We start from the raw sequence: 14667 nt of genomic DNA, 5'->3' as shown, positions 1-14667 counted from the left end.
TATTGAATTTTATTGAAAGAGAAACAACATTTTCACAGGTCACATTTTGTCTTATCTTCATGAAACTTGATGTACAGTACATGATACACCAAATCTCACCAAAGTTTCAGGCAGGATTTTGGATTTTCGAAAGTGTTCGCCCATCAGCCAATACCTGATTTTCATCAACTGGAAGTTTTTACATATCAACACTAAACTTAGTACATTGGCTTGGGACTCCATTGTGACGATGCACAAGAAAGCTTTTGAAAATCAGATATCTTCCAATAAGCTTAATAATAAGCTAATAAGAGAGTGTCCTTTTTCTGGAGTGCTTTAAAAAATATACATATTCCTGTTTGCACAGCTTCCTTGTCAAACATATTGATTGAGCAAACAAGCTAAATATGAGGTCAGGAGATTAGACTTTGTTGATGTTGCGTTCTGGTGCCCTTTCTACCTCCCTCCCTCCACGTCTCATACGCAATGACCGACAGGCAGCACCTCCCAGCGCCAAGCCCAATGGGCTACTCGCACGAAAGGCTATCAATGTGGCCATTTAGTTTCCCGTGGAGCCAGGTGTGTTTGAACCTGCCGCTGTTGTGAATGTAATTAGTGTCTACACGGACCTGGTTTGGCTGATGCATGTAGTGAATCAGCACGTTATGACAAAGAAGGATTTATGTGAGTGTTAAAATTGCTATTATTGGGCAAAGAAGATATTCAATGTCGAAGTGAAAATGTAAGGAGCAGAATATAACCGAAGATGCCGTTACAACACAGTTAACGCTCCACCGGAAAAAAAAGTGCCTGCATTGAGAGCCTTTCGTGCAAGTAGCCCATTGTGGTACTTGGCTTTTGTGGAGGTGAGTGGTGATGGAAGGGTGACAAAACTACCAGTGCCTCAAATTTACAGCTAACTAGCCAAGACAAAAGCAAATTTAGCCTGGCTAGTGAACAATATAATAGCCAACGTTAGCTCCCTGTCTCACTCATTCAGTCTGATTAAAGAAAGTGAAGGTATTTACCATGGTAGACATACAGGCTAATTTACTGTACTTAAGGGGAGATGCCACAGGTGAATACAGTAAAATGTGTATCTAATAACGCCATCACCATATTGATATGTGAGAATGCTGTTCATTAACTTCAGTTCAGCATTCAACACCATCATTCCCTCCAAACTGATCACCAAACTCCGTGAACTGGGCATCAATACCTCCCTCTGCCACTGGATACTGGACTTCCTCTTACTCCCTCTTCAACTACCACTGCACACCTGTACATGGCTCAAACACCATGGTTAAGTTTGCAGACCACACAGCAGTGATTGGTCTCAACAGCAACGATGGGTCGGCCTACAGGGAGGAGGTGCAACCACCTTGCTCTCAACACCAAGAAGACCAAAGAGCTCATTGTGGACTAAAGAAAATCTAAAGCTGACACACACACCCCCACCCTTATCAACGGAACTGAGGTGGAGCGTGTCACCAGCTTTACGTTTCTGGGTGTCCACATCTCATATCTGGGTGTCCACATCTCATATCTCTCAACACCTCTACCCAGATCAAGAAGGCTCACCAGTGTCTCTTCTTCCTGAGGAAACTAAAGAAGGTCCGTCTGTCTCCTCAGATTCTGGTGAACTTCTATTGCAGCATCATTGAGAGCATCTTCACCAACTGTGTCACAGTATGGCATGGCAACTATTTTGTCTCCGGAATTCTGTGACCGGAAAGCACTGCAGAGGGTGGTGAAAACTGCCCAACGCATTACCGGTTCCTTACTCCCCTCCATCGAGGCTGTCCAGAGCAAGCAATGTCTGCGAAAGGCACACAGCATCATCAAGGACTGTTCTCACCCCCAACCACAGACGGTTCACCCTCTGCCTCTGCACTACAGGTCTCTCCGTACCCGAACCAGCAGGTTCAGGGGAAGCTTTTTCTGAACTCTACACCTCGGTGATAGCCAATTATGCTAACTATACTGTTATACTACATTATTTGTCTTATACTGTTCATACTGCACTACCTAAATTATTCCTTCAAATGTACTCTACACTTTACTGCTTTTTTGCACTTCTGGTTAGATGCTAACTGCATTTTGTTGTGGTTAGATAGTGTTACTCTTACTTAAATCCATAGCTAACAGATAGATAGATGGATGGATGGATGGATGGATGGATTTATTGAGGGAAATTCAAGTTGACAGTTGACCAGATGACAAAATTATGACAGCCCTGTAACTGGTGCATTCTTTCTCTCTTATGTTTGCTTAAAATGTGTGGCATCCTCACAATCCCCCTCAACAGCACTTGCTCTGGAAAATTGAAGTATTGCAATAATAAGAGATTCTCTTGCATGCATTAAAGGGACACCAGGCAACGTTTTCGTGTTAATTAATCATCTTCGTAAGTCGGTATATGGTTAAATGACTTATTACGGGGCGAATGAAGGCTCTCTCGCCTGCCCCTACTGCCTGTATGAAGAATATCCCACTTGCAAGTTCGGTGTATCCTACCCGCCGACCGAAGCAGGATCAGTTTACAGCACAGAGGCAGGCTAACGAAACGCTAGAGATTGTTGCAAATGTGTGTATAATTGCAGAGCCGGCGAAGAAGCAGCGAAAACCCTTGACGGAAGACGCAAAGAAAAGGAAAAGAGCTTCAGACCGAGCGAGGGGGGGTTTCGTAGGGAAAAAGCATCAGGCTTGCCTGGTGTCCCTTTAACTGAGATGAAAGCCTAATTGTGCCCACACATTTATTCATATTTCTTAAAGCCAAACCTGTTTTGATGATTGGATGGGATTTGTTCTATCCATCCCTTTGGGGAGATGAGGTAAAAATTCTGTATGGTTGCAGTGAGCATTGGAGAAATTACAATGAGAGGCCCTCTGGAGCACACATGGGCTTGGATAATCTTCTTGTATTCTATCTTGTATTAAAGGAGGATTCCGGTGTAATATTGACCTAAAGTGTGTTGAAACATGATACCGAGTGTGAACGTATGTCTCAAAGCTCATCTCGGCTTGTCCCCTGCACTCAGAAATCTGGTGCTAGTTAGCCGATGCTACCAACAGTTTTTCGATGGGGGTGCCTCGGGCATCGGCCTAGCCATGCAAATAAATCACTGTTTTACACCATTTATGAGGCTCAAAGTAGCTCCATACTTCATTGGTAGACTTCCGAGGGCCTTGACATTTAAAACGAGACATTGAGAACTTTGAAAAAGCACTGGTGGTTTATTTACAAGAAGATTTATACAGACAGTACCTTGAGTAAGTTTACCGTTCGCCGCCATCTTGAAATTAGTCACGATAAGTCGAGCGATGAGTATGAAAGGTACGACTGAATGAATAATTCCGTGGAAATGCATGGATTCCAGTTGCTGCAACTGGAATCCATGCATTTCCACGGAATTATTTTTGGAATCTGATCCCTTATCATACCTGTTCATCCATACATCTTCAAATATTTTTTGAAGAGTGTGTTTTTTTTTTTTTTTTTTTTTTTTTTAACTATCTTTCTGCCTAAACTGCAGGCTTGTCTCAGCGCTCAACCCAGGCCTGGGACTTGTTTAAGGGCAAATATACTTATGATTACAACTGCAGTGATATATATTTGTATGACTTATAGGGAATTTAAAAAATGTCTCACTTCTTGAAACATATTAACTCTTTTTAACTCTTTTCTGTGTGTTCTATAGTGTGGAGAAACAGAGACGGGAGCTGGAGTGTCGCTATATAGATGAGCTGGCAGAATTACTTTCAACCAACATGGGTGAAATTGCCAGCTTGAGTGTCAAGCCAGACAAGTGCCGGATTCTGAAAAGCACTGTGGATCAGATCCAGCAGATCAAGCGTCGCGAGCAAGGTAAACCAGAATAATTTACATTTAATCATTTAGCTAATGCTTTTATCCAAAGTGATTTACAAAACAAGGATTAACATTTAAGCTACATTGCAAATGGGACATTAGGTACCAATAAGTACTGCTACAATGAATGCTACTACTAGAAGATGAGACTGCAGAAGTTTAACTACTAGCCAAAGTGCAGTCAAAGGAGATAGTGGTAGAAGAAAGTAGGAGGGAAGAAGGGAGTGCATGGTAAGTGTATGTTAGGTGTGTTGGGTTGTTCGATATTTTAGGAGAGGGGGTACTCTCGGGAAGAGTTAGGTCATCAAGACCTTCTCGAAGAGAAATTACACCCCTGCTCTGGTAGCACTTGGTAGGTTGTTCCACCAACATTTCTTGGTGGAATGCAGTGACCGAATGGAGTAACATAAGCTTTATGAGAGCATAAGTGGCAGCAGATACAGCAGTCAGTCAATTTGTAGGCAAGCATTAGTGGTTTGATGTGGGTGGCAAAGGGAAGCCAATGAACAGTGGGGTAATGTGTGCCCTTTTCGGTTAATTGAAAAACAGATGCGCTGCCACATTCAGTAGTGGTTTCAACGCACAAGCCGGGAGGCCCTTTAGGAAGGTCTTACAGTAGTCGAGGTAATGAGGTGGTAAATGTAGTGAGGCGAATAATCTACACCCTTACTGTTGGTAAAAATTTGGCATACCAAAGTGAGACATGAGATCCAGTCACGGAGAAGTACAATCAAGATGCAGAGTTTAATTTGGCAGTATACAGGAGAGAGGCACACACAGAGCACAATGTACTCCAGAATATGAGTCTTTGACTTGACACAGAATTATCCAGGGTTTAAGTACACAACAGCAAAGGATAGATAATTATACAGTAACAGTGGCAAAGTCAGGAGACATCCAGGTTACCCTAATCAATGGCGCCAATGGTATTTGACGCAGAACAAACAACAAGAAGTGATATCAACCCTGGTGCCTTACATTATCCATGGTTGGGACAGATCTCATACAGGGTCATGACATACAGTAGGAGCATACTTTTAGTGTCACAGTGACCTACTAATGAGAAATGCAGAACATTAAACCACATATTGGAAAATTGGACATAATGCAGAACATTATGGACGTATTGGACGTAATGCTCTATTAATTAATTAATGCCCTAGTTAATGTTTCCCCCACAAAGAATTAGGTAAAAATTGTAGCACAAACAGAAAATTTGGTGCCGCAGTATCTCATAGTGTTGCAACTAAGTGAATCAATGTGTGGAGCTGCTCAGATCCAACCAATAATTGAAAGGATTCTTGCTTGGTCTATGCCACAGCTTCCAACGAAATTTCGTAAACATTGAACTGGTAGATTTTGAGTAATCCTGCTAAGACATATTAACAAATCAAAACCGTAACTTCCTTGGAAGAGCTAGGGTTTAATAATATATCACCAATTGGAATATTTCAGAATGACACAAATTTGACAGGGAAAAAGATTTAGGTTAAACATATTTTTATGTTTATATTTCATATTTGCTTTTTTTTATAATTTATTTTTGACTTCATATGCTGTATATGTCAGACTGGCATGGCCAGTGTAAGGTTATATCTAGCCTATACCTCTTGTTGCTACTAGCTACTTTATCTTTTCAGAAACCAGTAATTTAATAGTTTTACAATATTGTACCTAGTCAATTCTGCCACCCACAACTCGGGGCCATTTTGGGACCAAAGTTGATAATTATTGTGGTTAGGGCTGTCACTTTTGTGAAAAAATCCCGTTTGAGTTTTGAGACATTCAAGTGTTCATTGAATCGATTGTAAAATCGATTTTCCAAGTTCAAAAGACGTTTCCATTTTCAACGCCAAATATAGGCCAATTCACAGACAACTAACAGGCATTAGGACGAACGTAAAGAGGGCACTTGAAGACGCACAAGCCAGCAATATTTCTGATGATTTATTGGCGTGAAGTTTCGTGCACAATGACAAACAGGAGTGCAACATTCTCGAAAAAGAATAAGCAGAGTGGACTGCCATAACATCAGTGAAACACATTAGACCTACTGCAGGCTTCAACGTGGCTGTGTTTACGATTAGAAATGGCAAACAAATTTCGCCTACGTAGGATCTCGGGACTGCAGTTTGCATACCGCTTTGTCCTTCTCCATAGTTTGATTTATCCAAAACCCGCAGTGCAATCAGCACAGCAGCCGATTGAAACAGCTGTTTCCGGTGCGTAAAATTGGTGGGAATTTTCTTTTTAGCTTTCGCAATGCCTACTGCACTTTCGGAATTCTTTATTTTCTTTTTCTGATTGTTTGTGGGTTTTGTTACATGTATCTTTTTTATTTGTTTAATTAGTTTAAAAATGAAGTCTACATATGTGGTTAAAATCGATTCCCTATTTTAGTTTTCGAAACTTGTTGGTTGGATGCAATCGATTTTCGAACGTAAAATGACAGCCCTAATTGTGGTTCCACCTTCTCTTATTGGAGACCAAGTAGCAAACAGCCAAGCTAAGTACAGTGGGCATCGCTTTCAAATGACCACTTCATTCGCGCATTACGCGGCGTGAAGCTGCGTGAAGCTTTAGTACCACTTTCAGCCACTGTGCGTCGCTCTGCCACTGTACATCGCTCTGCCTGCCGTCCCTTACATAATTGTTGCCGAGAGTAATCCCAGCCTACGAATTCAATAACAAAATAAATCATGCATAATTAAACATTACCTCGATTTAGGCTACTTGGGTATGGCTTAAGGCTTGACTACACAAAAATTGAAATCGAAATTTGCTGTCTACATTATTGTCAGTGTTGGGGTTAACGCAACTACGCAAATCAAAACAGTGGTGTGATAATTGAGCCAGTAGAGAAATAACTGTTCAGAATTAATCTGTAGCCTTGGGTAGGCTTCTGCAGAAAACAATGTTGTTGCCGATTTAATACTATCTGGCGACGTTTTTAACAGGCTACGCAATAGAGGCTTAGACAACTATGACCCACGTTTTGGTTTCGTAAATTAATTTGCCCTACTTCTTGACTGCAATGTAGTCAATTGACTGCTTGACATGTCATTTTTATTTTTCTGTACAATAAACAATTACATCTGCTTTATGCCGCAGAATTACATTCATATTTGGCTGACTGCAGACGTGCCACTTCCCTCCCCATATTCCAAGATTAAGATAGTATGAAGTGCTTTTTGTATAGGCTACTATCATAAAAAAATAGTTAAAACGAATAGCTATTTGCAATTTGACAAAACACTGGTCCTCATTTTGCGAATGCGAGGACGATATGAGCCTGTTGCATTTGGTTAGATGTCCGAGTCACGCATAATGTTTGAAAACCACTGGCTCGTAATCACAATAATTTAACACACGACAGTTGGATAACCTACTTCATCATGTCCCCATGCCTACATTTTTGTGAGTAGCATAGAGATCGTTAAAAACAATAAAGTATGGCTCTCCGTTTGGGACATCGAAAACTTATATTTTTAATAGACTACCGTCGAAGATGCTGACTTGCAAAAGCCTCGGGATAACACGTTATCTCCACTATCATCAGTCATGCCCCTTGATCAAAGTGGGGAATGAAATAAAAGTTTGATAAAGTTTGATACCTACAGTCCAGAACACAGAATCTGTTGCAATATTATATAAAATTCTTCAACAGAAGGCCTCGAATGTTGTCTTGTTTGTGGAGCGCTTTGCTTCGCTTCTGTAATTTCGGCTTCATTGAAAATGAGGGTTTCCCTCAATGACCCTCCGAGAATAAATAAAGGTTGAATGAATGAATGAATGCAGGCTTGCCCAAAATAAAGGCATGTGGTTTGCGCAGCCTACAGTAAATAACAGACCCGCCATAATGTGCGTTATGATGCTTTTTTACGAGCAATATGTTTTTGGTACCCTACGCACACTGCATGTTCTTAAATAACAATGATCATCAGTAATATTCGATCATTAATTTGGGTAAATGGGCAAACGTGACCACCTTGATTGGCTGATTGGCTGATGATTGTAACGCGGGCATGATTCCAAACACCTCCCTTACGATGATGAGTGACAGGTCTCAGAATGCGTGCGCTACACAAGGACGGAAGATGATGAATAACTGGGGCCGTAGGCTATTCACAAAGGCTTTTATCTTACTACTAGGAGTAGGCTACTCCTAAATCGCACTTAAAGATTTTAGATTGGAGTTTTCTCTTAAAAGTTATTCACAAAGCCTTTCAGACAACTCCTAAACTAGGAGTGAGTCTTCGTGGCTATGGATGACGTCATTACTCATGCATGAGCTTGACTGAAGTGACCACCTTGATTGGCTGACGATTGTAACGCGGGAATTCCAAACACCTCTCTTCCGATGATGACTGACAGGTGACAGGTCGGAGAATGCGTGCGCTACACAAGTAGTGCGAAGGACGGAAGATGATTAATAACTGAATAAAAAGGCCTAGCCTAAATGAATAAAGAGTAAGGCAAAACAAATAGCCTAGTAGCCCAATGAAACATACGGATTGATGTAGTATCTTGTAACATTATTAAATTATTCTGTTACTATGCCTACGTTTGCAAAAGAGAACATTTTAATTTGATTCACAATAATGTTACATTTAATTTACATGTTGACAATGATTAGCCTAGTTTTGGTTGTTGTTGGCGGCGTTATTGCATGTTAGTTATGCCTACAATGCAAAATTGCTTCCTCGCGATTGGAAGCTCCTGTAGCTGCATAGGATTTCAAAACCGCAGGTTTGTGAATAGGTCTGTGAGTAAGGAGTCCTCTTGACTTCTTTTAAGCTGTCAGAGGTGGGAAGGTGTGATTTTTTGGGGGAAGGGCCGGATTAACTGGGCACAATTGTCTGATGGCCCCCCTTCCCCCCAGCCAACGTGAATCGGGTGGTTAGTTAATAGGCCTATCGTGAAGATTTTTCCTGCCATCTAAGGCACGAGCGCATCTGTGAGGCCAAGCCTCACCAAGTAGCTCGTTTGTTTACAACTAACATTCCATTTAATTAAACTGCTTTATAGGCTATGCCGAAATAGTTTTCAACATTTTGAATATTAGTGTCGAGTGAATTGAAATGTTCTCAAAGTAGTCTTATGGCTGAAAGCTGCTTGGGACACCCCCCCCCCCCCCCCCCCCTTCCTGCACTCATTGTTTCAAAAGGAGTAATTTTGGCTTTGTCAGAACTGAAGAGCTGTGGACGGCACGGCACGGTATGCCCAATGAAAATAAATTAACGCAACGCAACACAACACAACACAGACCCCGCTTCTCTCGCGTCAGTCACTGACATGAACGAAACACAGAACCCGCTTCTCTCACGACAGTCACTGACAGTAACCTATAATAAATGCATGGGGAAAAACACTTCCCCATGACAAAGACATCGTAAAACACTGAAAGTTAATATTTTGTCACTAGCAACATTCATCTGTCCTTTGTCAAATGTATTATGTTCCAAGTACCCTATGCGTAATTCTGCTTCATAAAGTTGAACAAATACATTTGCTTATTTCACAGAAAAATATAAATAGCCAGTCTACAGTGCAGAGTTGGTAAGTTATGGTAGGCCAACTTGCAGTGAACATACAAACAGAGGAAATTATTTCTCTTGCAGCTGAGTAGCCTCAGGTGCGCACGTAGACATAAGGCCGAACATGCAAGCGCCAATGAATCGTGCTCTCACGACAATCGCGCCGTTAAACTTAAATAGGTTAACATCACTCTAAGTTTGCCTTCAAGCAAGGAAAACGATGATTTGAAGACATCTGTTTCGTTGAAAGGGCAAGGGGTAGCAACAGGGCAACACAGAGACAGGCCCGATGGCAGGGCTGTTATGAGAGTATTAAAATATGGGATATTCTACGGGAAAACATTAAAACGGCAAGACAGCGGGGAAAGTTAAAATACGTGATAAACACGGAAAAAGTTGGCATGCATTGTTTCGGTCCCCGTGCACAGGGATTATTTGTCATACTATTAATCACATATGATTATTTGTGAAATTGTGCAAACAGGCGCAACACATTTGAAAAGGAAGGACTAGTAGCATGCAAGCTCACGGGAAAGATTGATTTAAGAACGTTATCACAAAGTGTCTGGCTGTGGCGCGGGCGGAAGACAATTGGCAGGGGAGGGTCATGTCTTTTTTAACAATTCTGTCGGAGGGTCATTGAACAATTTCTAGCAGGCAAGAGAGGGTCATGCAACTTCCAACTGAAGCACTCAAAATTCCTCCGGTGGCCCCTTCAATAAATAACGATCAGTCCCGAGATTGCTGCTGGGCTATATGTCTTGGTTCTGTTAACAACTCATTGTCAAACGCATGGCCTATCTCGCGGTTGCATCCATTACAAACAAACATGCAATGTGAACGTCTGGGATTGGGGAGAGCACTAAATGCTCTACTGAATAAGCACGAAGTCAAGCCTTTAAATGAAAAACACTCTTTAATAATCCAAAAAAATAAACCGCTAATGAAGTAAACTTGTGACCATCAAAAATCGTTTATCGCTCTTAACTCCGTGATACCAGGACGTAACAGGAAGGCATTTGGCTGAGCAACGGAGGTTAATATGCTCCATGTTTTGTCCAAATGATGACTGTCTATCATCGTTGCACTCGGAGAAAATCGGAATGTTTCATTCGTCCCCGTTTCAATAGTCCCGGTTGTACCTACTCAAAACGCAGATAGAACCTTATTATTCTAAGGTAGCGAAATAGCGTTCAGCATGATTCATGCCCAATTAATTCCCCCTGTTAAAGTGTTCGCCTTTGTAGTTTGGTTTCGTGATAGCCTATGATAAACGGCTTATGGCCAAATATGTGAAAACGTTAAAATACAGTAGGCGATAAACCCGGAAAAAGTTGACAGTGATTTTTTCATAATCACTTTGGAGGGTCATAGAAAAATGTATTGCTGGCGAGGGAGGGTCACGTCTTTTTGGACTAATGCTCCCAAAACTCCTCCGGTAGCCCCTTAAATAAATAACGAACAGTCCCTAATGAAGTAAACTTGTGACCATCAAAAATCGTTTATCGCCTGTAACTCCGTGATAACAGGACGTAACAGGAAGGCATTTGGCTGAGCAACGGAGGTTAATACTCCTATATTTTGTCCAAATGATGACTTGCACTCGGAGAAAACCAGAATGTTTAATTTGTCCTGCGTCTCTACGGCTGCAAACGGGATTCACTCGCAGTTAACCAAATATTTCTTTATTAGGGCAGGGCAGGCATATTTCTGGCTATTACATTATTTCTAAACCAGTCTGCTAAAGTCTGTAGTGAAGTCTGTGTAGGGTTTTCCAGGCTCCATTTTTTTTTTACGAGACACCCTGCTCACTTGAGCCATCTACCGGTTGTTTGGGTTGTTGCAGCGTCTCACTGGAAAAATACAAATTAAAGTTGCGTGATACCGCGTGATCCCACGCGCGGACCGCGAGTGAAGCTGGCCAAGTCGAAGCACTGCCCACTGTAGGTGCCTTGCTCAAGGGCACTTCAGCCGTGCCTACTGGTCGGGGTTCGAACCGGCAACCCTCCAGTTACAGGTCCGAAGTGCTAACCAGTAGGCCACGGCTGCCCCCGTTTTTATATTTGTGCATGGATATAGCAGAGAAGTTAATGCTACGTCCTGGAGAATATGGTATGTAGCCTATTATGTACTTTGCATTTCTTTATTTTTGTGTGTTTTCAGAAATGGCACAGAAAGCAGATCTAGTTTCTTCAGATGATGAGGTGCAGAAGAGTGACATATCATCAAGCAGTCAAGGAATGGTGGAAAAAGAGGCTCTTGGACCACTGTTATTAGAGGTGAGCAATTTCCCATGTATATTGAATTTGAACAGTCTGGATCCATCACAACTGCTTATCAGATATACAAACAAAGAAGCACCGTTGAGGCAGTTTTGAACACAACCATGGCATTGCACTGATGCTGTCACAGTCACATATTTTCTTTGAAACTGAAACGTATATATACAGTACCCTCCAGAATTATTGGCACCCCATGCTAAAGTTGACTAAAATCTGGTATAAAAGGAAAATATCATAAAGAAATAAATATTTTTAACAAAAACACGTTGCTCACAATTATTGGCACCCCTGCTTATAATACCTTCTTAAGCCTCCCTTTTCCAATAAAACAGCTTGTAATATTCACCTATGACACCCCATAGAGTTGGAGAATGCAAAGCAAGACATTTAAGACTGTTGGTCTTTACAAAATCTCCCCAGATCGTCCAGATTCCTACAGTGGGTCCCAGTTAAAAATTGACACTTCATTCACGATCATGGTGAATGGTGAAATGTAAGTCCAACTGCAGCCGCTTGGGGGCAGCATAGTCCGCTGTGGAGTTCCACGGTCGAACCAGACGGCGCATTCGACAGCAAGGGCTGTGATTGGCCGAGTTTTCAGTGCGTTTCTCTGTGTTTTTAGCAGCCCCTGCAACATGCTAGTCCACTGTAGCCTAAGCCTTGTACATAATGTTAAACATAGTTTTGGATTCAGTGGCAAGATTTCTTGATTGTACAGTGCCTGTCTCTCAGTAATGTTTTAAAATGAGAGCTTCGTCAGCTGGCAGTAGGCTACTTTGTCGGTAGTCATGAGAAGTTCGCTTGCTAACAGAACATAATATGCTGCCCAGAAACCTTGTGAATAGTTCTGATTTGTTTTACTACACTAACGAGGTTGAAATATAGACTTTGCCTACAGCATCTCCTTAACAGTAATGTTAACAAAATGACAGCATTCAGATGACAAAGAAAAACGAATTCGGTCACTCAAGACTGTACCACAGCAACCAGTGTAGGCTACAGTCCTACCCAATAGGCCTACTCGAAGCAGATAGCGTTGTCTGACGGTCGAGTGGGTTAATGCACGTATTTCCAGAACAGGTCTGCAACTTTCAGGTAGTTCTGAGTTCGAATTTAGGCAGGAGCAGAGCCATATAAAGGCCTAGGCCTATTGTTATCATTTTTTGCAAGGTGTTGCTCCTGGCAATACTTGTTTATAAGACGTTTGGTGATTAATTGATAGCTGTTTTTGGGTCACGTTAAACGTTCTTTATAATGAGCGCATCCGGGGAGTAAAACGACTGTTACGCGCTGTTACAACTGTAGGCTACAATGATTGCAATACAAAAATATGCGCGTGTTAGTTTTGTGATGTTTTGCACTTTTGCCTCGTGTGTTTTCAGGTTTGAGGGCTTTTTTGGCAAGATTGACCTTGGTTAGACTCTGCATATGTTATTTCTCCGTATGGAAAATAAAGTCAATTTTCGACACACGTCTGTTATTAGTTCAATAACAAGTGTTGCTTGTTAAAACATGTGACTAGTGAAACTCAAATGATTTTAGAAATATTTAGCCAAAGCCAAAAAGTGTTAGAGAGAAGGAGGAGACGCCGGTGCAGCTCAGATGTCTTCTTAATTTTCTTTATTCTTTAGTAAAAGGTGCAGAACATTATTAAACTTTGACTAACGTTTCGATGTTCGTTAGTCAAAAACATCGACACATCGAAATGTTAGTCAAAGTTTAATAATGTTCTACACCTTTTACTGAAGAATAAAGAAAATTAAGAAGACATCTGAGCTGCACCGGCGTCTCTCCTCTCTAAAATATCTGTCCTTGCCTGGTTGCAACGGATTGTGGCCAAACGACAGAAGCGCGGAGAACCCTCCTTTGTCTACCAAAAAGTGTTACTTTGTGCCCCGCGCTCCCCCACTGCTTGTGAAAGAAGGGGATGGGGGATGGGGGCTTAACGTGAAAAAGCTTAATGTCACAAAACGGCAACGAGTCGTTTTAGGCTACAGGCCTTCATAATGGTAGGCTACAGGAAATGGGGGGAGGGTATGGGATGACCAGAGCCGTCATCTATCGTCTTTCCAGGCACACAGCTCGTTATATAGCCTATCGACTGCCTTAACAGATAGGCTTTGCTCTTGGGTTTGGCCTTACAGCGAACTCAATGCTCTTGTTGCTTGCAGTTTGTTAAATAAAGCAATGCAGATTACATTATTTATTTCTGATTAATTGCGTCTTTTGATGTATTTTGCAACATTTGCTTGTTAGGCTGGGCTACTGTCAATGTCCTGTACAGGTCAATGTTCAACAATTACTGGTGTAGGCCTAGGCTATTAATCAATTAGGGACTGTTCGTTATTTATTTAATTAAGGGGCTACCGGAGGAGTTTTGGGAGCGTTAGTCAAAAAAGACGTGACCCTCCCTAGCCAGCAAGAATTTTTTCTATGACCCTCCAAAGTGATTGAGAAAAAACGCATGACCCTCCCCAGTCCCATCAATTTATTGATGCCTTCGGCTACTGGGTCAATTTGGGAGCTTGCATGCTACGACTCCTTCCTTGAAATGCCTTGAAAAGGCTGTCGTTTGCACAATTTCACAAATAATCACCGGGGCCGAAACAAACCTGTCAACTTTCCCTGGGTTTATCGCGTATTTTAACTTTTTCCTCGCTGTCTTAACAGGGGGAATTAATTGGGCATGAATCATTGTGCTGAACGGTATTTGTCAATGAGCAGAAACACACACGACATTCAAACTATTGATAAGATGTACTGGTCTGTATCTATAGGCTAACATTGGACAAATAAATGACACTGACTCGCCATATCCTGACTCAGGAAAAAAAACATTTTCTTGCTTTGCCGCAAACTCAGCAATGAAATCATAGGCCAGTTTGCAGGTAGCCTAACGTCTTTTTCATAGAAGGGAGAGCCCAGTCTCTCCTGTGACATTGAGGTGCACAAATAGTTTTTAATAGCCTGTTCAACTTCGAAAAGCTTCGTTCACCCG

At 41.7% G+C, this 14667-nt stretch overlaps 1 protein-coding gene and 1 long non-coding RNA gene across 4 annotated transcripts in view; one reads left to right on the top strand and one right to left on the bottom strand.

Moving 5' to 3' along the window:
- Positions 1-14667, top strand: part of ncoa1 (nuclear receptor coactivator 1) — a 159222-nt gene that overhangs the window by 27185 nt on the left and 117370 nt on the right. For all 3 annotated transcript variants that reach the window (XM_042094295.1, XM_042094296.1, XM_042094294.1), the window contains exons 4-5: positions 3681-3847; positions 11551-11666. In XM_042094295.1, coding sequence (XP_041950229.1) covers positions 3681-3847; positions 11551-11666 — 283 coding nt within the window. The remainder of the gene's footprint in view (positions 1-3680; positions 3848-11550; positions 11667-14667) is intronic.
- Positions 1386-9052, bottom strand: LOC121711025. The gene is made up of 3 exons (XR_006032227.1): positions 9042-9052; positions 7236-7238; positions 1386-1497 (listed from the first exon to the last, which is right to left on the bottom strand). It is a non-coding gene; the product is annotated as an uncharacterized LOC121711025 (long non-coding RNA).

This window comes from Alosa sapidissima, chromosome 6 (genome assembly GCF_018492685.1).
Source record: "Alosa sapidissima isolate fAloSap1 chromosome 6, fAloSap1.pri, whole genome shotgun sequence".
NCBI lineage: Eukaryota > Metazoa > Chordata > Actinopteri > Clupeiformes > Clupeidae > Alosa > Alosa sapidissima.
The sequence above is the reverse complement of the archived record's forward strand: the minus strand, read 5'-3'. Positions and strand labels throughout refer to the sequence as shown.